This window comes from Melospiza georgiana, chromosome 4, assembly GCF_028018845.1.
Source record: "Melospiza georgiana isolate bMelGeo1 chromosome 4, bMelGeo1.pri, whole genome shotgun sequence".
Taxonomy (NCBI): domain Eukaryota; kingdom Metazoa; phylum Chordata; class Aves; order Passeriformes; family Passerellidae; genus Melospiza; species Melospiza georgiana.
In genome coordinates this window covers 67,028,008-67,055,437 of record NC_080433.1, presented here as the reverse complement: position 1 = coordinate 67,055,437, position 27,430 = coordinate 67,028,008, and the positions used below count along the sequence as shown (strand labels likewise).

The following is a 27,430-nucleotide window of genomic DNA, read 5'->3' as shown; positions in this document are numbered from 1 at the left end:
CCGCCGCTCGCCAGGGCGGATGCTCGGACATCCCGCAGGGAGAAGGCGCTCAATGCTTGGGTCCCCGGCAGCCCGGGGGTGGCGGGGCCGTGTCCCGGCAGGGCAGCCCGTGCGGGGGCAGAGATGCGCTGCCCTGTGCCGTGCCGTGCCGTGCCCTGTGCCCTGTGCCATGCCGCGCCGTGCCCTGTGCCGTGCCGTGCCCTGTGCCGTGCCCTGTGCCATGCCGCGCCATGCCATGCCGTGCCGTGCCGTGCCCTGTGCCGTGCCCTGTGCCGTGCCCTGTGCCGCGCCATGCCATGCCGTGCCGTGCCGTGCCCTCGGCGCGGCCCCGCGGCTCCGGCGGCGCGGGCGGGGCGCGGCGGCCGCAGTCCCCGGCGGGAGGTTGTCATGGTTTCCCGGGTCACATGTGCGCGAGGTTCCCCCGGCGCGGGGGGAGGAGGCGCCGCCGCCGCCGAGGCTGCCGGAGCCGCTGCCCCCCGCGGGCCCGCCCCCCGCCCGCTCCCACCTGCGCCGCGCCCGCCCCTTCCCGCTGCCCACGGGCGATCCGCCGGGCGCGCCTCGTCCCCCGGGCCGCCGACCCCCGGCCCCGGGCTCTCCCCCCCTTCTCCTCCTCCTCCTCCTTCTCCTCCTTCTCCTCTCCCCTTCCCCTCACCCTCCCCCTTCCTGGCCGGGCTGCGCCCCCCCGGCCGGCCCCGGCATGAGCATCTCCATCCCGGCGGGGCTGACGGAGCTGCTGCAGGGCTTCACGGTAGAGGTGCTGCGGAGCCAGCCCGGGGACCTGCTGGAGTTTGCCCTCCAGTACTTCGGGCGCCTCAAGGAGGAGGCGGCGACGGCCAAGGATGCGGCGGAGAAGGAGCCGAGCGGCCGCAGAGCGGGCACCGGCCATGACAGGGGCGCTCAGCCGCCGCGCCGGGGCCCCCCCGACGCCCGCGGGGTCAACTTCGCCGAGGAGCCCATGCAGACCGACTCCGAGAGCGGCGAGGACGAGCAGCCGCCGCCGCCGCCGCCGCCGCAGCAGTTCCCGGGTAAGGCTCCCCCGCCTCGCCGGGCCCGGGGCTGGGGGCGCGGGGCGGCTCCCGCGGCCGCCCGGGCTCAAGTGCGCGGCCGGCGGCGATGGGGGTCCCGGCGGTGTGGGGGTCCCGGCTGGATGGGGGTCCCGGCGGTATGGGGGTCCCGGCGGTGTGGGGGTCCCGGCGGTGTGGGGGTCCCGGCGGCGATGGGGGTCCCGGCGGTGTGGGGATCCCGGCGGTGTGGGGGTCCCGGCGGTGTGGGGGTCCGGGCAGGGTGGGGGTCCCGGCGGTGTGGGGGTCCCGGCTGGATGGGGGTCCCGGCGGTGTGGGGGTCCCGGCCGTGTGGGGGTCCCGGCCGTGTGGGGGTCCCGGCGGTGTGGGGGTCCCGGCCGTGTGGGGGTCCCGGCGGTGTGGGGGTCCAGGCAGGGTGGGGGTCCCGGCCCGGGGTGCCGGGGGCGGCGGAGCGCGGGCTCGGGCAGCGGCCGCACGGCGGGCACGGACCGCCCGCGCTGACGCCTGAGAGCGGAGCCCGCGGGAGCGTTCCCGTATCCCGCGGCAAACTTTAACCTCCCGGGCTTCCCCCGGTGCTCCCGGTGCTGGTGTTTGGCATACAGGTATCACCGGCTGCATCGCTTGGAGCGTGTGAGCCGGTAATAGACTAGCAAAGAGCTGTCTGTATATTTCCTTTTTATAGGAGCAAATCTGCATTCCGTAATTAGTGCAAGGGTATGTCTGCCTCAGAAAACACCTCTCATGGACATGTTACTGTATTCATGCACTTGATTAGGCATTTGCGTAGATGCACTTATATGTGTTTTAGAAAGTAGAGCACAATTTAAAACATAATTTCTTCTGAAAGCCAGAGTGAAATTTTCTGCATTTAGAAGGGCCTGTGGAACAAGTGTTGCTGTGACAGCAAAGAACATTTGCAGTATCTTTGTGTTTGAAGGTAACACCGATCTACACGCAGCTAATGACACCTTATCTTTGTGTGGCTGACAGGTTTTATTTCGAGACTGTGTCAATCCATCTGCTGGTGTGGGTTATGGGATGGGTAGGAGCTGCCTCTGAAGTGCTTTGTCTTTGTGTCATGAGCAGGCTGACTGAAGGGTCAGTCAATAAAGGTTAGATGGAGAAGAGGAAAGCGTCCAAGCATCTTTATCTTTTTTTTTTTTTTTTGAGGATAGCTTGAAATGTGCCTCATCAGATCATCAAAGCAGTCATCCCCCCCGAGTCGTGCTGGAGGTAGATTTACTTAGCAGAGTACAGAAGGCAGTTGTTTGCTAGTTGAATTTCAGGGCGGGTTTTTAAATGATGTGTTGTGTGAGTTTCATCAGGAAATGTAGATAAACAAGTGGGCGTTTAAGAAGTGGGTAAGTTTTCAAAATGCTTCATGTTACCCCATAAGACAGTCGCCATTCTTTTCATCTGTTCTTTGCTGCTATACCCACGTGTATTTAATGAGAAATTGAATCTGTCAATCAGGTTCTGCAGATTTATGAAGCAATTTTAAACTCTAATGCAGATTTATGAGATTAGTAGAAATTTGAAAATTTGCTGTCTTGGAAAACTGAAATGGTCATAATGTGGAAGAAATAAATTATTACCTTAATTCACTAACACTAGATGTGATTTTTCAAACATTAATTATTCTAACACCAAACAATCCCATTGGTAAATGGAAAACTGGAATGTTGTATGGAGGGAAGTGCAGAAAAGTAGTTTATTTATTAATGTATATGTTTTACACACCTGTAACTTTACAGGGTGCTCTAAGAAGCTTTCTAAGATTTTTGAATGAATACCAGTAATCAAGATTCTTTTGACAGTCTTTTTGTTGTGATTGCGAAGACAGAAAACCATTATTGTCAATATTCTCATTAAGAGACCTGTTAGAATCTCTTAGTTTGATGAATTGATTTTCTTGTTTGACAAAACCCCTTTAAAATACCACATTTTTAAGCCTAATGTATTTTGAACGTTTAATTGTATTATGGTTTGTAAATTCTGTCAGTTCAAATAATTATTAATTAAAGGAAACAAAAATGAAAATATTTATGAAGCCACGTGAAGGTTAATAAGAAGTAATTCATGGTAAATGATTACTAATAATGTGCTTGTGTAAGGTGTGCATTGTGCAGGAGTGTGTATTTTAAATTCAAATTTTATGTCTGCCCTGAATATATTCTTCTAAGATAACATAACAATGCATCCACTCAGCCTTTTCTTAATAACTGGAGGCATAGAGGCTTGTACTCAAATATTTGTCTAATGGGTTTACATACCAATTTAAAAGCATGTTTCTTCTATGATTTTGTGCTCTCTTTCTAGAAGTAGTAATTCTTAAGAACTGAAGTTTGGGGTAGTTTAAATTTTTTTTTCGCCTTTATCAATATTAAACAACTTCTGTGTAGCAAATTTGTCCTGTTTGCATCCTTAGGAGAGGGCAATAAATTTGAAAAGTTGATAAGCAAATGTAAAATGAAAACCTCTGTGAGGGAGACCAGACCTGTGGTGGTATCTTTCCTTTGCTAAAGCTGTACATTTGAAATATCAAACTGACAGTATTCCGTAATTAATTCAACCAGAACATTGTTGAGCTCTCACTGTAAATGCTCCAAACCTATTTTTTTCCCTACCACATGTTTCTAAATACCTACAAGCACTGCAGTTGAACTCTTTGTCAGTATTAGTTTTGTCCTTGAAATGTATTTTGGAAGGTATATGAGCATTATCCTGTTTCAGAAATGATGAGCTGAGGCATAAGCTGTGTTAGAAAGAAAAAAACCCTGTACCCAGGATTAAGAGTTATATGTGAACCTTGAATTAAACTCTGTTTGGGTCTCTGCTGTGTCCATTACCTCACTGCAGAAATCACATAAAGGTAAAAGCAGTTACCTTGTCTGGAGGGAGAACTTTGTTGTATTGGTGTCATAGCTTTGAATTGGCACCTGGAGTTAGGTGACCTCAGAAATGACATTCTTTGTGTTCAGAGCATTTAGATTACCCCCTTTGGAACACACAGTTTAATGTGGGAATGTTTTTCAGGTTTTCTAGTTGATTCATTTGTTCGATTTTCCTAAAAAGAAAAATATTTAATTGTCCTACATGGGTGTATTGGCATTAATCAGTTACAACAACTAATTCCTACTAAAAAAAATAGCAGACACTAAATTGAATAGGAAATCTGCATAAAAAAGAGCCCTATTTTAGAAAATTTGTCTAACTTTTAGCAGGTCTGAAGTATGTATTAAGATTTATTATACTGTGTCTGCAAAATTTGAAAATGCTCATTGGATTATTTGTTCTTTCTACAGTGACTATACTTTTCTTTTGACATTACTACTTAATGTTGATTTGCAACTTTTTTTGATGGGCAATAACCTATGTAACCTGTAACAGTTGTTTTAAAATATTTGCCATAGATGAAAATTTGCATTTCATCTAGCCTTAATAGGAATTAGGAGAGGAGTTTTTTGCAGTAGCATTGCTGTTCTTTAAACTCAAAAGTTATATATATATAGTGCTGTATGTATCATTTGGCAAGATATAGCTTCTGTTTATTTTTCTTTTGTTTTGTTTTACTTTACTTCAGTTTGTTTTGGTGTCTTTCTCAGATAGTGGTGTATTTTAACAGGAAAATACTACAGCTGTCCCTCTCCTCCCCCGTGTGCTTCTGTTGGTGTGTTGGTTGCTTTGAGTTCCTTCTTTGAAAACTTGGGCTAGAAAATGCAAGTCTGTATCTCAGCTTAACCACTGACTGTGCCTAAATAATATGAGATCACTGTTTAGGTAAAACATACATCTTCTACCTTACAATGCCATTTTAAAGGCATGTCTTTATTTTAGTTCCTTTATTCAGTCTGATGTGCTTTACAGATGTACTGTTCATAGAAATTTTGAAATAATAGGTAAATTGTAGAAACCAGAAAAAACTTTGCACACAACTACAATTGTGTCTTGTAGGTAATGGGTAGATTAGAGCAGTGGAAGAGGTCTTTAAGGACACAGGAGCAATATAAAAATACATACAAGTTGTAGTAGGAGACCCTTAAATCAAGGGCTCTATAGAAAAGCATGGAAATTTCTTATAAATGTGTATATTCCAACTAAAATCTGCAGTGTGATGGGTAATGGCTGAAATCACTACCATCTGATATGTACTTAGCCAACCTTAGAAACGAAGTTTTAATAATTTCTGCCGTCACTCTTTTGAAATACACAAAGAAGTAAATCACTATTCGTGTGGTTGCAAGGACAAACCCAATTGGAGCCCTCCAGCCACAGACCAGTCCCTTGGGAGCGTGGCATTGTTGGAGCACTCCTTGGCAAGGCTGTGGGACAGATCTCCTTGCAATTTCCTGGGCTATGCCTGCTGTCTAACAGGGAAAAACATGTGTAAATTAAGTGTTCCGGGTGGGTGTTTGGGAAGAAGATGGATTCTGTGAGGGAAAAGAATTCCAGCTGCAAGAATTCGGTGCCTTGCTGGTCCAGTGGGTCTTGGTCAGGGGCTGACTACTGGCTACTCTTGTCTAGTCACAAAACCACAAAGCTTTCTATCCTGGCTGTAAATCTTTTAAAAAGTGCAGATTTTTGAAATAATGGTTTGCAGTATTTTTGACTGGAGCAAACAAAAATATTTTCTTTCTGCTAACGGTTATTTTTGAGAGTAAACCCAAACAAGTTGGCAGTTGTTTGTGATTTGTTTGTTTGTTTTCTCTTATTCCTTAATCTCACACAAGTGTTTTATTCAAGTTGGGAAGTTTGTCATCAAAAAACTTAGTTTGACAAAACTATAAGCAACTAGAAATGTGAAGTTGTAATATGTACCATTTAGTTGTAGGACTATGACTCCCTTTCAGACATGTATCTAGTTGTGATTGTAGATGAAAGGAATACTTTTGACACAACCATTTTTAAAAAAATAAGTATGTTTATATTCATAATTTAGTTGAAATGATAGCAGCCTCCACTCAAAAAGTATTTATGCATCCCTGCTCAAAATTAAGCATGAATGAGTGGAAGTGTCTCTGCTGGCTAATATTTTGTTGAATAATGTATTTGTTATTCAACAATAAATAAATAAAGTGTATTGAAGAGAAGCAGGAGGAAGTTCCAAAGACCTATGGACAGAAAGATAGTAGAACTATACTAAAAATATTTCAATTTGTCTTCAGCTTCTTTTTTGCTAAAGAAACAATGTGGAGATAATTTTGGCTGACTGTTCAGCTTGGAAAAAGAGAACAGCATTAATTCAGGATGTATAGGAAGACATAAAATTTTGCTGGCATGGGTTTGTAGTGATTGTGTTATGAATTATAGACTATAAGCAATGTCAGTACTAACATTTGCACAGCAATGCTCAGTTTGTTGCTTGTGTCATGTCTGTTTCAAAGGAAAACCTGCTTCCTCAGGACCTCTCTAGGAATATTGTTTCACTCGCTGGCTTCATTTCAGTTGCCCAAAGAAACCTTATAGTTTTTGTTCCCTGTGTTTACTCCTGTTTATGCATTTAAGTGAATGTAAAAAACCAATTTATTTCTCTGCTTGGTGAAGAGAATAAAGATTAATCTCTGGACATTAAGAGTGTGTGTTTGTAGAATGCACTCCCACAGCACAATGACCTAGTGCTTGCAACCTGCACTGAGGTGCTTCATGCATCTGTCAGGAAGTTAAGCTTGATGTAATATCTGTATATCTCATGGTTTATCCCAAGTCTGTTATGCAGAAGTATTGCATTGTGTTCTCTGGTTTTGTCCAGTTCCCTCAGTCTCTGTGAAATGTCCCTAAACAGTCAAATCTCTGCAGACTTATTGGCCTTAGCTGCTCCTGTAAATCTGGAACATATGGTTTGGAAATCTCACATTTAGGTCACAAGGTACAGATTAGTCAAGGTACAGGCTGCTGCTGCACTTCTGGTTTTCAGATATCAAAGATGACCTCTAGATTGGGAAATTTCATTTGTTGGGACAGTGATGAAAGGAGCAAGAAGGCAAGGTGGAAGGCAGGACATGGAGGACGAAAAGGAGTCAGTGTGTGGTAAGGAAAATACAAAGGTAAAAACAAGAGGTGGGAGGAGATACAGAGCTGAGGTAAGGGGAGAAAGATAAAAGAATAGACAGCACATGTGAGAAAACACCTTAAATTCTCCACCCTTGTTTTTCTACCCAGCTATAGCCCTGCTGTCCCAAATATTTATCCTGAATTTTCTACTGAGATTCTTTTTGGCTTATAAATACATTTCAGAAGAGCATAAATGTGAGCTTAACTAAAATCAGTGGTCAATGCATTGTATGGATGTGAATTTGGTCATCTGACGCTGAGAGGTCTATTAAATGTTTTGGCATGGTCATCTCCTTTGTTACCATGTCTGGAGCGTCATAACACTTGCATTTTAATGAAAGTTTCAACTCAGGTTTTTTATGGAGGTTCCAGATTGGTTTCAACCATTTTCTGATTTAAAAAATAATAGTAGTGATCATTATGAAGAAAGTCAACAGGCACATGAGTACAGCTGCCACCTTCATGGCTAGGAGAGCCAAGATGGTGCTGATGAGGAAATGAAATGTTGAACAGTGCATAACAGACAGGGTGAAATGTCCCTACTTCTAATGCTTGTTACAAGTCACGGTAGTTATTTCATCAACTGTTATTTTAATGGAAATGCCTTAAAGTCACGCTGTAGTGTAACTGTTACCAACCCAGGTTTGAACTCCTATTATGAGCTTCAAGTGAATGTAATTATACAGAGGTTCTGTGCTTTAAAAAGGTTAGCAATTTTTTAAAAGCGAATGAAGGAGGGAGAAGAGTTTGAGAAAAAGAGCCATTAAAAATGGCTCAGTGTTCTCTGCTTCTGGAATAGGTCTTGACATACATAAATTGGAAGAAGAGGAGGTGATTTTGCCAGGGATGATACATTTATCACACAATTTGTTTGATATTGTTGCTTGTTTTATGGATGTGGGTGCATAAAAGATGAACTCTGTGTATGCATGAATTACTACATGCTAGATAAACCTGTCAAAAGAAATAAGCTTGTCTATAAGTAGATATCACCATAAACATCCATCAATTAGGGTGTTGTTTGAAAGTATTCTTATGAGACTTCTAAAGGAAATATACACTTTTTCCCCGCTTTTCTTTGGGACATTGGATGAGGATACTGGTGAGTCTAGATAGCTTTATGTAGGGGTTTTATACTGAAACCCCTTATCCTTCCAGGGAACCCTTTTAGGATAACCCTTCCACATGCTGGGCAGGAATGATCATCCATTTACTGCATGAACAGGATGTTTTGATCATGACAATTAATTACAAATTTGGAGTTTATTTAATCTTTTTCTTTCTTGAATACATTTTTTGGTCTGTAGATCAGTTTTCACTCATAGTACTCATAGTACAGGACTTTGTTGAAGAGGGTGAAATTTGCCTTTGAGTGTGCTTTGTTTTCTCTTTGTTTTTTACATTTCTAATTGACTGGCATTATTACACTTCTCCTTGTAGAAAAGCATCGTGTTTGTCAGTTTGGTTTTTCATTAAAAAATATGAGGAGCTCTGTTTCAGTTTTTTGTGCACTTAGTGATAAAAATAGCAGAAGTACTCGCAGAGAATTTCCATTTGCAGTTTCTAGGCAGTGTAATACACGAATCCAGATTTATATCAATGCAGCAAGTAACCCAGAGGACATGCAGTTTTGGGGTTGCATCAAAAAGATGATGGTAACCAAATGTCCAGTGCCTCATTCAGCATTTCCTCCACATTACAAAAATGTGGGAGGTCTGAAATGAAGGGGAATGGAAGCAGGCAAGGGTGCCTGAAGTGCATAGGAGTAAAATGCAGATTATAGGTACAAGGTATCCTCAGAATGAGCTGTACAACAGCCATATGGCAGTCTGCCATCCTTTCCATAAACTGCATCCTTTTAGCATTGCTGCTCAGAAAAGTAATTTGTGGACCACAGATAAATAAGGAAATTGTAAAGAATAGAACAATTTTAAAAAAATCCAAATTTTAATTTAATCAGCCTTGCCTTATTGTGATGTAACACTCTGGATAATGGAAGGTAGATTTGTAAAAAGCATGCTGTAACAACAGAAAGTGTTTTTCACTTATGTATTTGACTCTTACATTGCTTAAGGAGATTTAGAAAAAAATCATCAGGGCAAGAACTTGAAGCTGAGAGCTTGAGCAGGTAAAGGCTGATAATGAGAATAGCTGTCTTACACATACAGTTTCAGTTATGTGACTGAAGTGGTTTCTGTAAAGCTGGGCTAAAAGGGACAATTAGTAATTATTATGAAGACTTCCTGAATGGAGGGTCTAGAAAATTGCTGTATAAAATAGATTTTGAAAGGAGAAGTAACATGATCCTTCCTGCTCAGTCATTCCAGATACCATCCTGCTTGTATAAAGATTTTTATAACGGTGTCAATCCCTTCTGAGTCCCTGTGATGCAGATGTCAAACATGTTTTTATAAATAGTGGTAATGTTTTCATATCGTACCTTTTTAGCAGAGATGTCCATGTAAAGCATGCCAGATAGGAAGAAAATAAATCCTTTCCCAGCCCTGGAAAGAAAAGATTCTTTGCAAAGCCTCAGTGTAGGCTATAAATAAAAGATGTACTGAATTCTTGGTGTTGGGATGAATACAAGCTGGAACCAAGCATAAGCATTCAGACTGCCTGCCCAAGCACACAGGCCGAAATTCTTGGTGTGTTTTCTCATTCTGATTTTAATGATAGCTTGTAATGCTAGTGTGAAAACCAGAATTCAGTGCCATGGGTTGTAAGGCATGGGTTGTAAGTGTTGCAGGATCTGGGTTAATTTGAACTTGAAAGTGACAGCTTTGCTGTGGCCTTTTTTGGGTGACCTCACATATGAATATATATTGTCCCTGCACTGATCTGGTCCTTCCAATTTATTTCCCATTATTTTTACTACTGAAATTGTTCCCTTTTAGATCCTCTCTGAAGCTGTCACACTTTTCATTGATGCTGAAGAACTCCATCGTTGGGCCAGTAATTGCCTTTGCTAAAAAATGCAGACTAAAATACCACAAGTCCTTGAAATCAAGTCCTTGATCAAGAGTTTTTGTTATTTAATATCTTGGAAATTAATGTCTAAAATCTAGTAAATATGTCTAAGTATTCCTCCTGTTTTAACAATGGTTAATATGACAAAAAGTCTGTCTAACAGAGGGCTGGAATTGTCCTGAGATTTCTTGTTCTCTTCCAAAACAATGTTTGTGATACCACCCTTGCAGTCATAAACAATTACAACATGTGCTATAGACATCGATCAAAATTTTATTAAGAATTCAAACAAAATGTTTTCTACCGTTGTAACCATTTTTTCATGATGAATGAGTTTTGAAAGTTGCATATTCTTAATAATTGATGATATGAAGCATGGAGGGAGAGGTTTATTTTTTGTCCCCAGTTATACCTAATTTCTGCTGAAATTGAGAAGTTAGGATCTGGTAGCTTTATCGATCTGCTTCTTCAGGAGTCTTTTAAGTACTGGGCCCAGTCATCATTTTATTTTCAGTTCTATTTTTGGGGTTTTTATTTTTCAGTCGTGAACTCATAGTGCTTTTTCTTTCCAGCCATTTTGTTCAATAACTTTGAGTAATATTCAGGCATCTTTCTCTAAAACCCATCTTTTAGCTGATAATTTATCTCTCTCTACTGGTTTTTAATAGGTAGTCTAAACATGAGAAACTTTGATCTAGCCTTCACCAGTACAATATTTAAGCATCTGTGAGGTAATTTAAATACAAAGTTAACAGCCTATCTTCCTTCCTGTTGCTTCAGCCTACAGGAAATATTGTTTAATGTCTAATGCACATATAAAAATTGGTTTGAAAGCAGATAGATGGTTATTTATTCTTAGATACTACTAACTTCAATTTGTGTTAAAAAATTTATCTGCAGTATTTTTCTGCATGTCTCCCTTGCTAATCTGTCAGTTTTCCCCTTCTATTGAAATGTAGCTGCTGGTGGCAGTTGAGGTGGGAGTAGATGTAGATTAATTTCCATTATCCACCTTGCAAGAAGAAGTAATTTGTTCTTCTGGTTTTGCCTTCTCAGTATCAGGAATAAAATGGAGTCACTGATTTAAGTGCACCATAATTTGCTGTCTATCTGGAATATATTGTCATATGAACATGGCTCATCTGTAATTACTGCAGTTTATGGCCTCAAAAAATGCAAAAAAGAAGAGGAAGAATGTCATGCTTTCTTCAAGTCCATCCTTCAGATTGTTTCATTAAGCACAGATGCAGGGTTTGGGAGGTATAGGGAGGCTGGGAAGTCTTGGGGAATCTAATCAAAAAACATTTTGAGCTTGTAAGAGAAAGCTGTGCTTTCCATGGAAATGTGTAGGTGTTTATCCTCTTCTCTGACTTTGTTTTTGGGAATTCGAGGCATTTCTCAACAAGAACTTCTGTAAATACTGCTAGAAAGGCCTGAGTTTCTTGCTACTGCCAAAATTGGATGTCACAGATCCATTTCCACCAAAGAGAGTTTTTCTGGGAAGGTTATATGGAGCACAAAAATACAGCAATGTGTTGCAACCTACTTCTTCCATCTCAACCTTTTTTTTTGGCTGAAGGATTTTTCTCATACACTGGACTAAAAAAACAAAAACCAAAAAACCAACAAACAGTGAAAAGAAACAAATGGTAGTAGGAGGTAGCAAAAGACAGTAAGAAAAATTTCATCTTTTGCTGCTGTTAAGAGGATATCAAGTGTTTTGTTTTCCTTTGCCTTTTAAGTAAAGTGTTTTCTTAAGTGTTTTGTTTATTTTGCCTTTTTTTTTTTTTTTTTTTTTCCAGTATGTGAAATTAAGAAGGTTCCTTGGTCTACTCTTTATCCAGAAGCTCAGTCAGGGGCTAAGATCCATTTCCCTTGCAGTTCTGTTTGGGAGTGATGGGGGATAAATCACAGAAGTGTGTGTGATCACCCTTCTCAGTGGAAAGGAGGCAGGTTAATATTTACAATTGCAGCATGACACTCACTGTCTTCATAGCTGGAACACCAGATAATATAAAACCATCTGGGATTGAGCTGATGTCAGGTGCATGTACAGGCCTTTCAGAAGAGGAGACAAGTACTCCTGGATCCACATCATTGTAGTCATCTTGGTGTCAGCTTGTACCTCATATTCCTGAAATAGGCTTTTTCATATTAGAAAAATGTTTTTATGTCTAACTCTGGAAGAATTCTGCCACTATAGCATGTAGATCCTTGACAGAATCAAAACTAAACATGCGAATGAGCTTCAGAAAGACATCCTTAAATCCTACAGGTTAAGGGGAGTAGTAGTGCTTCTCCCTAATAGAGCAGGCCATTTATTGCCTCTTCTAGCTTGGAGGAGACAGACCCAAGGTCCTTTTACGGCAGCTGGCCTGTGGTCCCAGCCCCCAGGAGGAGTCTGTACCAGCAGGCACTGCTAGACTCCCATTGGCATGGCACAAGCAGGGCATCCTTCCACTGCCATGGGGTAATTTCACCATTAAGCAAAATTATTTTTGTTCTTATTATGAGCACAGAGTTTTCTGTGCTTGCTAAGATGTGTTTAGCTTCTGAGAAAGCTGTTAGAATTTGTGGCTGTGGTCAGTATGTTGCCATCTGATGTCTCACCTTTGACGTCTATTGCAATGTCCTTTTCAGTGAGTTTCTTTCTTTTATTTTTTTTAAAGTTTTGATGTTTAATTTGCTAAAGTTATTGTACAGTTGCTTGTGGAGAACTAATAAAACTGACCACACAGCTCTACTGGCATGAGCCTTCTTTGTTTCTGTAAATCATAGTGTGAATTTATCCCAGCACTGGTTGGTTGGTCTGGTGTCCTGGTGATGTTTGTATCCCCAGCTGTCTCTGTTTATGCTGGATGTTAAGTTCTGCACCTTTCAGGCTGGTTCTGAGGCTGAGATGGGGCGAACAGAAGCAGCAGTTTGTGCTCAGGAGCTGCACTCACTGCTCCAATTCCTGCTCCTGGACTGTCTGCAGCACGGACAGACAGACAGCAGGACAGAGCTCTCCTTTGCTGCCAGTCAGTTTTTAGCTGGCTGGGGCAGAGCAGCTCCCTGACAGTGATTTTCCTGTTCCTTGGGGCTGCCCAGCCCAGCTCTGGAGCGAGCGCCCACAGAGCCCCTGGAGCTCCCACCTGGGCTCAGCAGGGCCGGGGCTGGGAGAGGCTGAGCCAGCTGGGCTGCAGCCACAACAGGGACCTCCTGAGTCTGACATCTCTTCAGAACAGAGAGAGGTTTCATTGTTTAATATCATTTCATTTTTTATGCCTGTGAATGCTTTGCTTGTTAAATAAACAGGGCTTTTTCCACTTTTCTCCAAGGAAATATTTTCCTGAACCAGTAGGGGGAAGGGCTTGAATCTGCTTTCTAGAGGAGCTCCTTTTGGAATTTCCTCCCAAATTTGCCCTAAACCAGGTTTAGTTCAGCTGGGGTGAAAACAATCCAGCTTGATGGCCTGAAGGAGGCAGTGGGTACATGGCATGGAGTTGTATTGTACCTTTGCAATGCTGAGTCAGATTCAGTGGATTCCTAAAGGTGCACTGCAGTGTGCAGGAAGCACCTGAGTGTCTGGTTCAGAGACATCTAATACTGATATTGAGAATGTCTAGTACTGATCAGCTGGCAGCCAAGACTGAATTTATGTGACCTGTCCTTCATGGTAGGTGCTAGTTTGGTATCAGCTTCTGTTTTTCACATGTTATTAGCAAGTTCTTTCTTTTGAGACTTTTTTCATTGTTAAATTCATTGGAAAATGGTAGAGCAAGTTCAGTGTTTTCTTTTGTTAAGGAATTTGTGTATCACTTGAACCCATGAACTTGCCCTTGCTTGTTTCCAGTGTTTGAATGACTTCTGCTGAAACCAATTTAAAATTGACAGGTGAGGTTCTGTGGAACAACACTCGTTCTTTCTAAATATCAAGAATAGAAATGTAATTGCTGTGATACTTGCAGAGAGCAGTTACCTGTGACTTATGCTTGGAAAGTAACAGGAGCGTGGTTATTGCTGGAAATACTTAGATGTATTGCTTAGAATATTTTGTTTTGTTTTCATTTGGAAAATATACAAAGGTCAGAGTATAAACACATGTGCTGCTTTGAAAACGTCAAGACTGAGCCAATAAGATGTACACATTTATTCTGGAAACCCTTTAGATTTATTCTGGAAACTTTAGATTTACTTCTGGCTAGGAACTGACATTGTTTAACTTGTGCTCTGCATTCCAGGACAAAACAGTTTATAGAGCTGTAGAACTACTTTTTTTTCCCCAGATGAAGGGATGAATTTAGCTTTCCTTTTAGCAAGAGCCTTTAATGCAGTACATTTTAGGTATAATTTTTTCCCCTCTAAAACTAGCCTTGTGCCTTTCTTGCACAAATTGTGTTTTAGAGATTAAACAGTTGCAATGTTTTCTAAGGAAAACCTTTCTCCCTGTGTTGTTATTGTTTGATATGGGGTTCTGTGTTCCTAGAGTGAGGATCAGATGCATATAACTGATTGAGTTTAAGGGAGTGGAAAGGAGATTGAAGTTTTGTAGTCTGTTGTTGGAAAGTTACACAAATTCCAGTGAGAATGTGAGGTGAAACTTGGCACTGGATACAAAACTGTCACTCCTTTCCTGTTTGTATCAAAAGCAATTTTAATCATACTTCTCAGTTTTAAAAAAGTACTTTTGGTGATCATAGTTTTGATGTCTAAGGTAATACATATTGTTTTTATTTGACTGCATTTTCTGTTGTCAGATCCCACGTATTTTATGGAAGTAATTTGGTTTCTAAGTAACTTCTTATTTTAAGAGCAAAAAGGAGAGCTTTGAACTGGAGGTGTGAAACAAATGAAAGAGGCATGTTTATCAGAATTACTGGCATGTCTGTAAAACTAGATAGTGATAATCTAGAATACTTACAGAAATTTTAAGGTCATGATACAGGAACATCTGCCTATAAAACTATATGCCACAGGAAATACATACTTGTCTGTTTGTAGTAGACTGGCCTGATGAAGCTCTTGTAGTCCATCAAATTAGTGATGAAAACATTTTTAAAATTATTATATAGGCTCTAGTATAGTAACTGAGGATAACTTCCCATATCATACCTGTCATAAGACGTACTTAAAAATTGTGGGAAAAAATTTATTTTAATACTCTGTGGGTCTGGATGAAATCCACAAGACAAAGGAATTTGGACTGAAGGCTGAGTTTTTGTCTATTCTAATCTCATCCCTTGATAACTATCCTTTAAGGAAGAAGAATGATCCACAAATTTAAAATAGACCTCTGAGAGTTAAGACAAATTAGGTTGAATGTTCATTTGTGTCACAGTCTTGCTGTGTGCCTTTGAGTGGTTTGCACTAGTGGCTGTAAATTGGCAAAATGGAATATTTGCCATTCTCAGCCTGCTGGGATCTTATAGCAGTATGTGTGTGAAGGATTGTGAAGGGCTCTTGTGTCATTGTTTCCCTACAATATTTAAAAAAAAATTCTTAAAATATCTTAGAGTCCAAGGCCCAATTGATGCTAGAATTTAAGAAATTTTTATCTGATACATCATTTTTTTCTGGCCAAATATAGAAAACGATGGGTTTACCATTCAATGAAAGATGCAGGAATACTGAGCAGTCAGCAAAGCCCTTGTAAACAGAGGAGACCTCTATGGTTTGTTTAGGCTACAAGTATTGCCCTTAAAAGTGTAATAACCCTGAGATTGTGTTACTTGATATTCCTAGCTCATTTTGTCATTTACCAAGTTGTTTTTACAAAAGGTGCTTGTGGCTGTTAGCATGGGCTCCTGCCTGGTGACTATTACAGAATCCTGCCTTCAGCCATGTGCTCTTCAGGTCACACTTAACATAAAGGTCATGCATTGACTCTGCCTGTAAAAGGTGAATAAATTTTTGTCTTAAGTTGCCATCTTTTCTTAAAAAAAAAAAAAAAAAAAGTTGTCTATTTTTGTAACTTCATGGGTTTTTTAAAAATTTACTATTAGGACAAAAAGTGTTCATCTGTTTTTTTCTTGCCCAAAATAATCTCCTCATCTTCTCTTGTAGTAACCTAATGTGAATGCTGGGAATGTAACTGAAAAGCAATATTTATCCTGATTTATGAATTGAGTGTCCTTTAATTTCATAAACTTCCTAAAGCAGTCTGTGTGGGTTTTGTTTTGTTTTGTTTTTTTCTTTTTTTGAGAAAGCAAGACAGAAATGTTATAAAATTCCAATTTAATTTACAAAAATGGATTGAGTTTTTTTTTCTGCTGAGGATTTAAAGTAAAGCATGCATCTTCCAGTAAGTTGAAGAAGAAACTCCGGTGTATCTTTGTGGATACTTGAACATCCAGATCACTGGGCCAGTCTGCTTTTCAGCATGCTTGTTTGCACATTGTCTTGGCTTCAAGAGAAGAATTTTTAGTGTGTGTCCTTGGATAATATGGCATAGCCTGGAAAGTAGGGCATTTTTTTTTTCCAGAGGTGTGGGTTGCTAGTCTGCCATGTATCCAGTCAGGCAGTGTTTTGTTTTCCTTTTTAAATGCACTCTGGACATGTTATGTTTACCTGATCTAAAAGAATTTCTTGAAAGGCAGTGTAGGTAGTGGGAAGGTTGTGGGAAGACTATCAGGACAAGTAGCACTTTAATCTGTGTATGACAAAGCATTTCTGCCATTTCCCAAAGCAGAGAGTCTGAGCAATATTCCAGATTATCTGCATCTGCTAGTCGGCCTTTATTCTGGCTCTGTATATTCCTGTTCAGTACCCAAATCTTGGGTCATATTCCCAGGTAGGTAAGTGTAAATAGACAGTGTGAAAGTGTGTGTTGGACTTCTTGGATGGGTCTACAGGAAAGGAGTCTTTGGGTCATAACCCATGACATTTGCTGTGGTTGGTTGTAGCTGTATTTCAGGTAATGGTGTCATGATCACATGTAATTCTGCTATGGAATCTGAAGGAAAAGCATAGTAGGGTTTTTTGTTGTTTTGTTTTTGGGAATTTTTTTGTTTGTTTTTTTCTTTTTTTTTTTTTTAAGCCCTCTGTTGGAAGACCATTATTTTATGCCAAGAATTATTTCGTTGCCTGATGACTAATCAGCCTGTTGGAGAGTTTTGCTATCAAGAGTCATGGAAAGTTGGCCCCTGCTAGGAATCTCACAGATAGTTACTGAAGGAAGTCAGGACAATGTTCTCAAGCATCCCTAGCCAGGGAAAGAGCAAAATGGGTGTGAAAGTGACTGTGATGCTGAAGTTTACTTACAAGAGATGCAATTTTTCAAGTGCTGCCCAAACTATTGAGCAAAATGGAGAAGTGCTGAAAAATCCACTACTTGCCATTACTAGACATTCCTGAATGTGATCCACAAGTGATGGAGCTGAAAGACAAAAAGGGACTTAGTTTACATTGTGGGGTGCTTTTAACATTACTGCAGTATCAAGGAAAGAAATTATAGAAGGTACATCTTTGTATCTGTGCTTTTACTACCCCTGTTCCCAGGGAATGTTGCTCAGGTGCTGCCAGTAATCTCTGTTTCACATTAACACAACAGAAGGTACTGAAATAAATGGGTGTCTGCAGTTTCCTTTGCCACTCCTCAGCTCACTTGCATGAGTCAGTTTATTCAGGACAGAAAAGGCACGTCCTGTTAATCCATAAAGTCTGTTCAGCTGTGGGATCTCTTTGACCTCTCCATTCTCTTGAAAAAATGAGTTATTTCCCCTAAAGATTCCATAATTGAGGCACAGGTAGGAGGCAAAGACTAGATACATAAAGGGGCTCAAGTGGCAATATTTGGCATCATTATGCACAAATTACACCTTTGGGGCACAAAAATCTCCTCACCAAGTCAGAGTGTAGTCCTGGAATGTTCTGGGGATGTTCTGTATTGTTACTATGAGAGAGCAAAAGTCTGATATGAGTGTAGGCCTGGAAAAAATATGCTAAATTAAGGCATTACACCATAAATGTACTATGGTAGGTGCTGTTTGCCTCTTGGCACTGGGACAGTCACATGCAGCAGCTTGGGTCTGTGTTTGATCATGGTCATATAAATGTATGTGTCATGATACAACAAAAGTATCATGGTTGAGTAGGAGACAGAAACTGGGCTGTGCAACATTTTGTTCTGTGAATTGAAACATGTTCTCCATGCCTGCCTTTGCTAGAAGAGAGGGAGTGACAACAGGGTAAGGTGTTTGAAAACTGAGGGATAAACATTTGAGGGGGGATTTCAGGATCAGGATGGTGTGGCCATGGAGATGAGTGAGGCCCATGCTCTGTTTGCTCTTTGGTCAGTTGCCAGCCATCACAATGGGTCCTCACAAGGAAATGGTCTGAGTCCTGCCTGGTCACTTGGAATAGCTATCCCTGATTGTCACCATTCTTTACCTGCCCAGTTCAGGGGAGAACAACTCCCAGCTGTTTAGTTTTGGAGGTGCCATTTGTAAGATCCTCAGTTCATTGCTGACAGCATGATATGTCAATGTGGTGCTCCTTTGTGTCATTCCTTATCAATAGAGAGAACAAGAATTTGCTTTATTTTAAGTCACAGCTCACTGTTGATGGATTTTTCTTGTTATTTACAGTCCTTCAGTTGCTCTGGGAGATCTCACATGTCTTCAGCAGCAGCTGATTGCATTGCTGCTGGAGCAATGTCAACAGGCCAGCATGCAGCTAATTCAAAAATTAAGCCTGTGGAGATCTGTGGAGTCACTTAGGTGTCACTGTCACCAGGGATTTTTGGTGAATTTCTCTAAGCCCTTCCATGGCTCATACAGACATTGATTAAAGTCAACTTGAACCACACCTGGGGTCTCTATAATTAGAGATCATCATCAGTGGTCTTGTGGATGTGGATGGTGGTTCTGACTGTTGGAAAGGGAGGTAGATGCTTGTGTTACTCAAGCTGAATCTGTATCTGACCTTCTCCTTGGACTCCTGTTGTCCCACACGTGTGCAGGGGTGGATGAGAGCAGATACTGCCATGGTATCCAAGGCCTGTGTTGAAGTGAGTGCAGCTGCCAGCACCAGCTGTGCTTCATTCACTTGCCCTGAGAGCTCTGAAGGCCAGATCACAGAGGGTGCTTTGACCAGCAGCTTCACTGCAGTAATTCTTGCAGTAATACTGCATGTATATGGGAAGGGAACAGTGAAATATTTTGGATTTTGTCCTTTCTCTTCCCTCCTCTCTCTTCTACCTTTGACTCAAACTCTCAGATCTCTACACTAGTTTTTGTAGCCCAGGCTTTTGTTGCTGGTGTTACCCAGGTCCATAGCCTTAGAGTACAGGTATTAGTGAGAAACAGAAAATATCCCAAACCCGTTCTCAGAAGCCACACTCAGACCTGTGGGATCTGAGCTTGGGGAAGGTGTCAGCCACCAAGTTAGGTGACTTCAGTAGGAGTGTTCCTAGCTGGTGTGAGGATACTGGCACTTGCTTGTTTTGGTGTTTCACTAACTGCTTTGGTTGGCTGCCAGACATGGACAGTTTGTCTAACATGGGAATTTTGTCATTTGTAGTCTAACCAGTGGAACATCTGACTAGGAAATGGGTGGTAGGCTCTGCCTGTGCACTGTTAGGTGTTTTGTTAGTCAGCATGCTGGATTCAAGGTAGCACTATCCTGCCATCAGTATCACCCACAAGCTTCTTCTGTGTGGTAGGAGTTAGGACAAGATATTTCTTAAGAGCTTCTCTTTTTGGCCGTGGCTTTTCTACCTGATGCTTATATTTATTTTGCTTGGTTAGGGATTTTTTTCAGTTTTTTTTTCCTGAAACAGCCATTCTTCTCATTATATTAAAGCAATAATACTTGAGGTTTGGGCTTTAAAAATTTTTTTTCTTTACAGTCACTGTGCTTTCTGATGAAGTACATCTCTCAGCCTGTTTCTAAAACCAAATGTGGAAAATGTGCTTTGCCTCATTATCTGAAAGCTATCAAAATGGTCTATTTTAGAATTGAATAGCTGAGAATTCGTTATCATGAATGCAAGAGAAACTCCCTTTAAGTATGTAATGTTCTTAAAATATGCAAACTTTAAAATATGCATCAAATCCAAAATCTTACATTTCACCAGGAAGTGAATAAGCAGGCAATGCAGATTGCAGATTATACATATTCATATACTTCTTCATCAAGGTATTTTGTACCACACATTTCTGCAAGGCAGTCCTAGGAACCAAGCAGAGTCTTTGTATAAAATCTTTGCTTTGGAAAGTTGTAGTGGTGTTTGCCCATGTAGGATTTGTTGTAATAACCTGATAGCAAAGTGATGAAAACATGAAAAATAGTAGGAAAACCTGAGTCTCAAAAGCTCTGAGGCTTTAGATTAAACATGGGTAGTATGAATGTGTATGGGAGAAAGCAGTTATGTTCACCATTGTCAAATGATATAAAATAGATGAGATAATTATAAACTCTACACAAAAGTGCACTCCTTCAGAGAAGAATACTGACATCTTCTCCAGCCCACTTCCACCAGTGAGATTGCAATGTTATTCCTTTGTAATAAATATATCTTGTCAAGAGACAAAGACAGGCCAAAATTTTGTAAAAAATAAACCAATCAAACAAAAGAACCCTCCCCCCAGGAAGGGACCTAAAGCACTGTTATGCAATGGCTAAGAGAAGGAAATCAGGAGAACAAGTCATTCATGTGAAATCTTCGGTGCTCTAGTTTTCAGTTTGACAGAAATATTGTTTCAAGGACAGGGACAGATGCTTTTATTTCATGAGATGGTGAACCTGAAGCAATTATGCCAATTTGATCCTTTACAGGATCCCAGCTGATCTGGGCATTGCTGGTAGAGCTTTGGCAGAATTACCAGTTTTTCTTGTGTTCTGATAGGGAGCATGCATACATTAGTATATATGCTCCAGGCAGCAAAATTAGAAAGCAGAAAATAACATGAATTGGATCTAAATGCCTGTGCAGCAGTGTTAGAAAGCAAATAACCACAATATTCTTAAAATAGCTTGTGAAATTTCAAGTGAGAAGAAGCCATTTAGAGATGGTAAGAAGGTAAGCATTACTGACATTTTGTGTCAGATTGCTTGGTAGCAATTGTAAGCTGTGCTCTGCCTGTAGCAGATATCCCTTGGAGATGGTTATACACTAGCAAAGCAGGATGTTAGTGCTAGTGATGCTGGGTGTAGTGATCATGTTAAAAAAACCCAACCTAATAAACAAAAAAAGCCCAACCCACTCTGCTGGGGCAGAAATAAAAAGAGAATCTCTAGGAGGTGACCCCTGCTGAAGCAGGGCTGCAGGTCTCAGGTCTTATCCCTGTGGGAAGGACTGGGGCTTGGTACCCAGGGCACGGCCCAGGAAGGCTGACCTCCCTCATGCATTTATTCCATTGGTACTTTTAGGCTCAGTTTTCCTTTCAAAGGGTGTGAAAAAACACCAATCACTTGTTCTTAAAATTTTTAAAGTTTAATAGTAATAAAATGGTTATAAAAATAGTTTTACAGTTAGAGTAATAATAATTTGGACAATTTGAATTAGGACAATATGAGACAATGAAGACAAAGTGTTATGGATGTCCGGTACCTTTTTCTGGGCAGCATAAACCCGAAAAAGGACCCACGTTAACAGAGGATTAACCCTTAAAAACAACAGCCTGTTGCATATTCATATGCTTTATACATGATGCATAAATTCCATTCAAACGCAGGATTCTGTCTGGTCAGTGTCAACTTCTTCCTCTTAATCCTGATGGTGTCTTCATGGCTGAGCAAGGTGGGAAGAAGTTAATTTCTCCTGATAATGGGGCAATAAATTCTCTTTCTCTGAAAGATTCAGGTGTCCTGTGGCTGCTATCTGGGTTTTAGTCCTTTAGGAAAAAAAGTATCTTACATAGCATGGTTTCTATTTTAACATTTTTTATAACCTAAAACTATATTTAACACACTACTTAAGAGAATTAATACAGCATAACTTTCTAACACAACACATATAATATTCATTTCAATATTTGTGAAAAGCCAATAATAAAATATGCATTTTTCACAAAAGGTGTTGTCTCTGACACTGCTGCTTTTCATCATACATCCTGAGTAATCCAGGGCTGAGATCCAAATCCAAACCAAGATTTCCACACATGTTGACATCTTCTGCTTCTGTGTAGACAAATTCTAACACAAATTAACTTTTTTACCCTGTAGTATTACAGAAGATTAGAAATATTTCTGTAAATTTTATATATTTGTTTCCTCTTATCTAGATCACTGTTTACTTTTAATCAGATAATGACCAAGTGTACTGGTCACAAGCAATAAGGAGGATGAATTTCTAAGGGCAAACATGCTAAGTACAGGATACATATTCAAAATGGAAAAACTCATCAACATCTTCACTTTCTTTCTTTAACATGGGACATTAATCTGAAAGAATAGATGTAAAAATTAAGAAGTAAAAAAAAAAAAAGCCTAAAATCTTGATCAAGCTTTTTGGGTGGGAAAAGATCAGCATTTGATTCCCAATAATGAGCTGTGACAGCCCATTTCACTGCCTTGGGTCATTGGTCTAGCATATCAGGCAGCCATTTAATTTTTTTATTTTCAGTGTTTGTAATTACATTCAGCATCAATTATTCATAAGAGATGAAATCTCTTTTACTGATGTAAGTAGAAGAGACTTATTTACATCACTTTCAAGGTTCTGTGTTCTGACAGGTTAAATAAACAATTTGCAGAGTGACTCCAGCCAGAGTTGGTTTCACTGGGCCCAGCTTCATGCCCTGTGCAGGCACACCCAGCACAGGGGATCAGCAGGAGGAGGCAGGGACCTGCAGACCCCTGCAGGGCTGTGATCCTGTGTCCTGGGATGGCTGCTGTGCCTGGGGTGCTGCGATGGAGGGACAGGGCTCCTTGGGGAGGAAAGGCAGGAGAGATGAGGGGAGGGGGCTGCCCTCATGGCAGCGACCAGCTGGAGGGCATGGAGCAAAGTCTGGGGAAAGAGAGAGAGCCTGTGGGTCAGGACTGAAGGGAGGGCAGGGACAGGGGACATTGCAGTGGGGTCTGCCACAGCTGCCAGGCCAGGAAGCACAGGAGGTCCTCTGTGGGTGTTCTCACATTCAGAACTCCTGGTGCGTGGGATTCACGTTCTCTGAACCTGAGAGAAGCAGAGAAAAGAATGATCAAAACAATGCTTATCTCAATTTCTGCTCCTCTTGTTCACAAGTGGAATGCATTGTGGAAGATTGTTTACCTGAAGGGGATTGGTAATTGGATTCTGGTGTGAGTGTTTTGATTCATTGACCAATTGAATCCATGTGTGTGTGTTGGGACTGTTGGCTGACAGTCATGAGATTTTGTGCAGTTGAGTGCAGTTGGATACTTGTGCAGATTCAGTTTAAAGTAATATAGTATAGAATAACACAGTATAATAAAGTAATTAATTAGCCTTCTGATATCCATGGAGTCCTCCTAGTCTTTCTCCCTGCCACGAGGGTCACTTTATTTCTGATACTGGTGTTCATGGAGAATTTCATCCACCCCAACATCTGCTGGAAGGACAACACAACAGAGCATAAGCAATCCAGGAGATGCCTGGAATGCCTTGGTGGTAACTCCTCCAAGGGACAGAGGAGCCCACAAGGAGAGGTTCTGTGCTGGACTTTGTTCTCACCAACAGCAGGATCTGGGGGGGAATGTGGATCTCCAGGGCAGCCTGGGCTGCAGTGACCATGAAGTGGTGGAGTTTGAGGTCCTCAGGGTGGTGATTAGGGTGCACAGCAAGCTCAATACCCTGGACTTCAGCAGAGCAGATTTTGGCCTTTTTGGGGATTTGCTTGATAGAGTGCCATGGGAGAAAGTCCTGGAGGGAAGAGAAGCCTGAGAAAGGTGGTTAATATTCAAGAGTTACCTCCTCCAAGCTGAGGAGTGATGCATCCTAATAAAGAGGAAATCAGGTAAAAACACTAGGAGGCCTCTATAGATGAACAAAGAGCTCCTGGACAAACTCAAACACAAAAAAGAAGTCTACAGCAGGTGGAAGCAAGGACAGGTAGCCTGAGGAGAAAACAGAGAGATTGTCTGAGCAGCCAGGAGTCAGGTTAGGAAAGCTAAAGCCCTGAAAGAAGTAAGTCTGATCAGGGATATCAAGGGCAGCAAGGAAAGCTTCAATAGATATGTTTGTGATAAAAGTAAGACCAGGGAAAATGTGGCCCTTCTCCACAAGGAAATGGGAAACCTGATTATCTGCATGTGGAGAAGGACAGGGTACATAACAATTTCTTTGCTGGCAAATGCTCCAGCCACAGCACCCAAGCTGCAGAAGACTTCATGTCCCAGAAGGGACTGGGAGAATGAAGAACCACCCACTGGAGGAGGTCAGGCTCAATATATTCTGAGGAACCTGAATATGCACAGGTTAATGGGACCTGATGAGATGCATCCATGGACTCCAAGGGAACTGTCCAAGGAATTGGCTAGGCCACTATCCATCAAATTTGAGAAGTCATGGCAGTCAGTGAAGTTTCACTGACTGGAAAAAGGAAAACATAAGCTCTAAAAATGGGAAAAAAAGGAAGACCTGGGGAACTACAGGCTAGTCAGTTGTATCTCAGTAGATACATACAGTGAGATACTCTGGTTTCTGTGTATTTTAATCCTTTTATAGATGTACTGATGTCTGCAAAGACAGCAATAATTATGTATGTATTTGTTTTGGTACAGATGGTTTTAAAATCTCTAAATGTCATTTTTAATTAAAAAATAAATAAATTTTAAGGCATCCCATGAGATGAAGCCATTTTTTCTTGCCAACATCTACTTTTCTTGCAACAGCCAAATTATCCACTCTCTCTTTTTCTCCCAGTAGCACATAAGTGCTACCACTATAGTGTTGTTTCTCCCTCATCTCTGGCTTCTCAGTCAGTCTGCAGGATTCACTGAAAGCCTGTGATACCTTCATGCCTCACTGCCTGCATTCTGCTCTGTATGCACCTGTCTGTGTGCACTCAGTCTCCCTGGCTACAGAGCAGACTCAACTCCTTGGGGAGCCCTTTCTTCCTGAAGTGTGTGCTTGCAATGCCTTCCAGCAGCACGCCTCTCTTTGCATGGAGCCAGGTCCCTCTGTGTGCAGATCCTGCCCTTTTAGGAACTGTGGGAATTCTTCACCGAGGTTAGTCAGAGTTTTGGAGTGGGCTCCAGATATTTTTGAGATGTTAAGATTTGTTTATTGGGAAATTTGGTGTCAGTGTTGCTGTCTAACCTGTCAGGTTCTTTGGCTGACTGGTACATACAGGAAGCACCTGTGGCTGTGATTTACCTTTTCTCTATGTGTCAAGGTCAAACCTATGTGCTGCTGTTCTTCCATTTTGCTTTTAATAATTAAAAAAATCCTCTTCTGAGACTGACTTATTTGGTGAGGGAAATAATAAAACATAACTCATGTATTTCATTGTTGAGCAATTACCATTGCTGTTAAATTTCCAGAAATTGAAATACAAATATTTTGAAAGCTGTGCTCTAACTCCTGTACTGCCAGGACTGTTTGTCTTCCAGATAATAGCTATGTGTTTGCTGTGCTCATCCCTTCTTCTCATGCCTCACAGCTGTCATAGCCTTTCACAGAGAAAAGACAAGAACCATTCTCCATAGACCTGGCAACCCTTTGTCAGAGTCATTTCTTCAAACTGTCAGTGAGTTTGTCATGCTTTCCTTGAGATTTTGTGAGGTCTTACAGTGTGAAGGTGCGTTAACATAACTGTATTGTCTTATGTTGGTCTCAGCCTCTGAAACAACCATTCTACCTGGATTAATCCTGAACTAAAATGAAAGTTTCCTGTGATGGAGGGAAATTAGAAGGGCTCCAAATGACTGTTATTATCCATGATGTCCCAGCCTATCACTGGGTAATGGGGAGTTAACTCTGTTTCCTCCATTTGGGACATAAAAACATGAATCTAACTAAAGCATGTATTTTAGAGAGGCATTCATTTAGATTTGATTTGCCTTTGTTCAGATTAGGTCATTCTAATTAATCATCTGTTTGTGAAAGAAGACAAGTGAATATAAGTTAGTGTAATATTGCAATAAGGATAATTCAAAATTTCCTGAAAGTTGAAACCTTTGAGAAATGGGTAAGCTTGGAACTGAAAAGGTGGAACATATATTGCCTATGATCCTCATCAGTGAAAAATTAGCCTGGGATTTTGATGTATATGATGAAAAGACCATAGGTAAATCAAGAATAACTCTACTGAAAACAGTAGAGTTAAGTGGAATAAAACCAGAGAGTGTGTTGAGAGCAGGTTCTCAGCCTATTGTTCAAATTTGGGCTAGGTTTGACCCACTCACCTCAGTGGTGTCCTTGAGAGCTTTAACACAGTTTTGCCCCAAATGGAATAGAAAAAAAGGAATGATTTGGATATGACATTTGTTTCCTAAGCTCACCTGGAGCACTTGCACTTTCCACACAAGGAAGACACATTATGGTGTGGATGTTTGTCTATCCATTAAGCTACATTAGCAGTATTCCTGCTTTATAAGTAAGGATGGGGTCTGGGAGGCTGTGAGGTGCTAAACTGAAGATTTTAAACATGTGATAGCTTAGTTTAATTTTTGAGGTTTTTTTTTTAAGGGGGTTGCGTCCTTTGCCATATGAAGAAATTGCAGTGTCTAATTCAAAGTGAGGCTTATGGAAAGTGTTCTAATTTTTGCTGACACTGAAGATTAATCACTAATCCCCTGCCAGCCTTTGTCACTGTGAGCAGGTATTTTGGCTGTGTGTGTTTTTCTCCAAAAGAGCATCACCTTGAGTTGCTCTGAGTGTGGCAGGGGAGTGAGCAGTGTCCTGTTGTCCCCCAGGGCAGCTGCAGGGAGTGGGGTGCGCTCACCCTGGTTTGGGGTTCCCTGCTCTCTGCAGCACACCTGGGGATGTGTCTTGGCTGTGGTTTGCAGACCTGCAGGAAGCACCAGGTTACAGCTCTGGCTGTCAGAGAGTGCTCAGGCGTGTCCTTACCAGCCTCTTCTTGAATCCCAGGCTTACAGTCCCTGACTTCTTAGCAAAGCTGCACATCTAATGTCTGTGATGCCTTTAGCTTCGTATTTCAGGTGGCATTAATGGCGCAAGAATCTCTGGCAGTTTCTGAAGCAAAAATATTTAAATTGTGAGTTTGCAAAAAGAGACAGCTCAGGCTATCAGAACAGGTTAACCATCTAGAGGATGCCCAGTTAGGATCCTTTCACAGCATTATCTTAGTCTTGATTCTCTACAAACCACCCCACAGACTCCCATTTCCTCCTCTGCTTACAAAGTTTTGCTGCTCTTGATCATTTACCAATTATTTATATTTACTTGCTTGATCTTTATTGCCAAAATATTTCAGAAGCTGCACTTCCATACAGTTATCTGGACAAGGATTTTCAAACATGAATTTCAGTTGCTAACAAGTGAC

The 27,430-nt window shown here is 41.4% G+C and overlaps 1 protein-coding gene across 1 annotated transcript in view; it reads left to right on the top strand.

Moving 5' to 3' along the window:
- The first annotated feature begins 520 nt into the window (after positions 1–520).
- The window catches only part of PRKAR2B (protein kinase cAMP-dependent type II regulatory subunit beta), a 76,407-nt gene continuing 49,497 nt past the window's right edge, over positions 521–27,430 (top strand). The window contains exon 1 of the mRNA XM_058023101.1: positions 521–1,025. Within this exon, the coding sequence (XP_057879084.1) occupies positions 698–1,025 (328 nt within the window). The 5' untranslated portion in view covers positions 521–697. The remainder of the gene's footprint in view (positions 1,026–27,430) is intronic.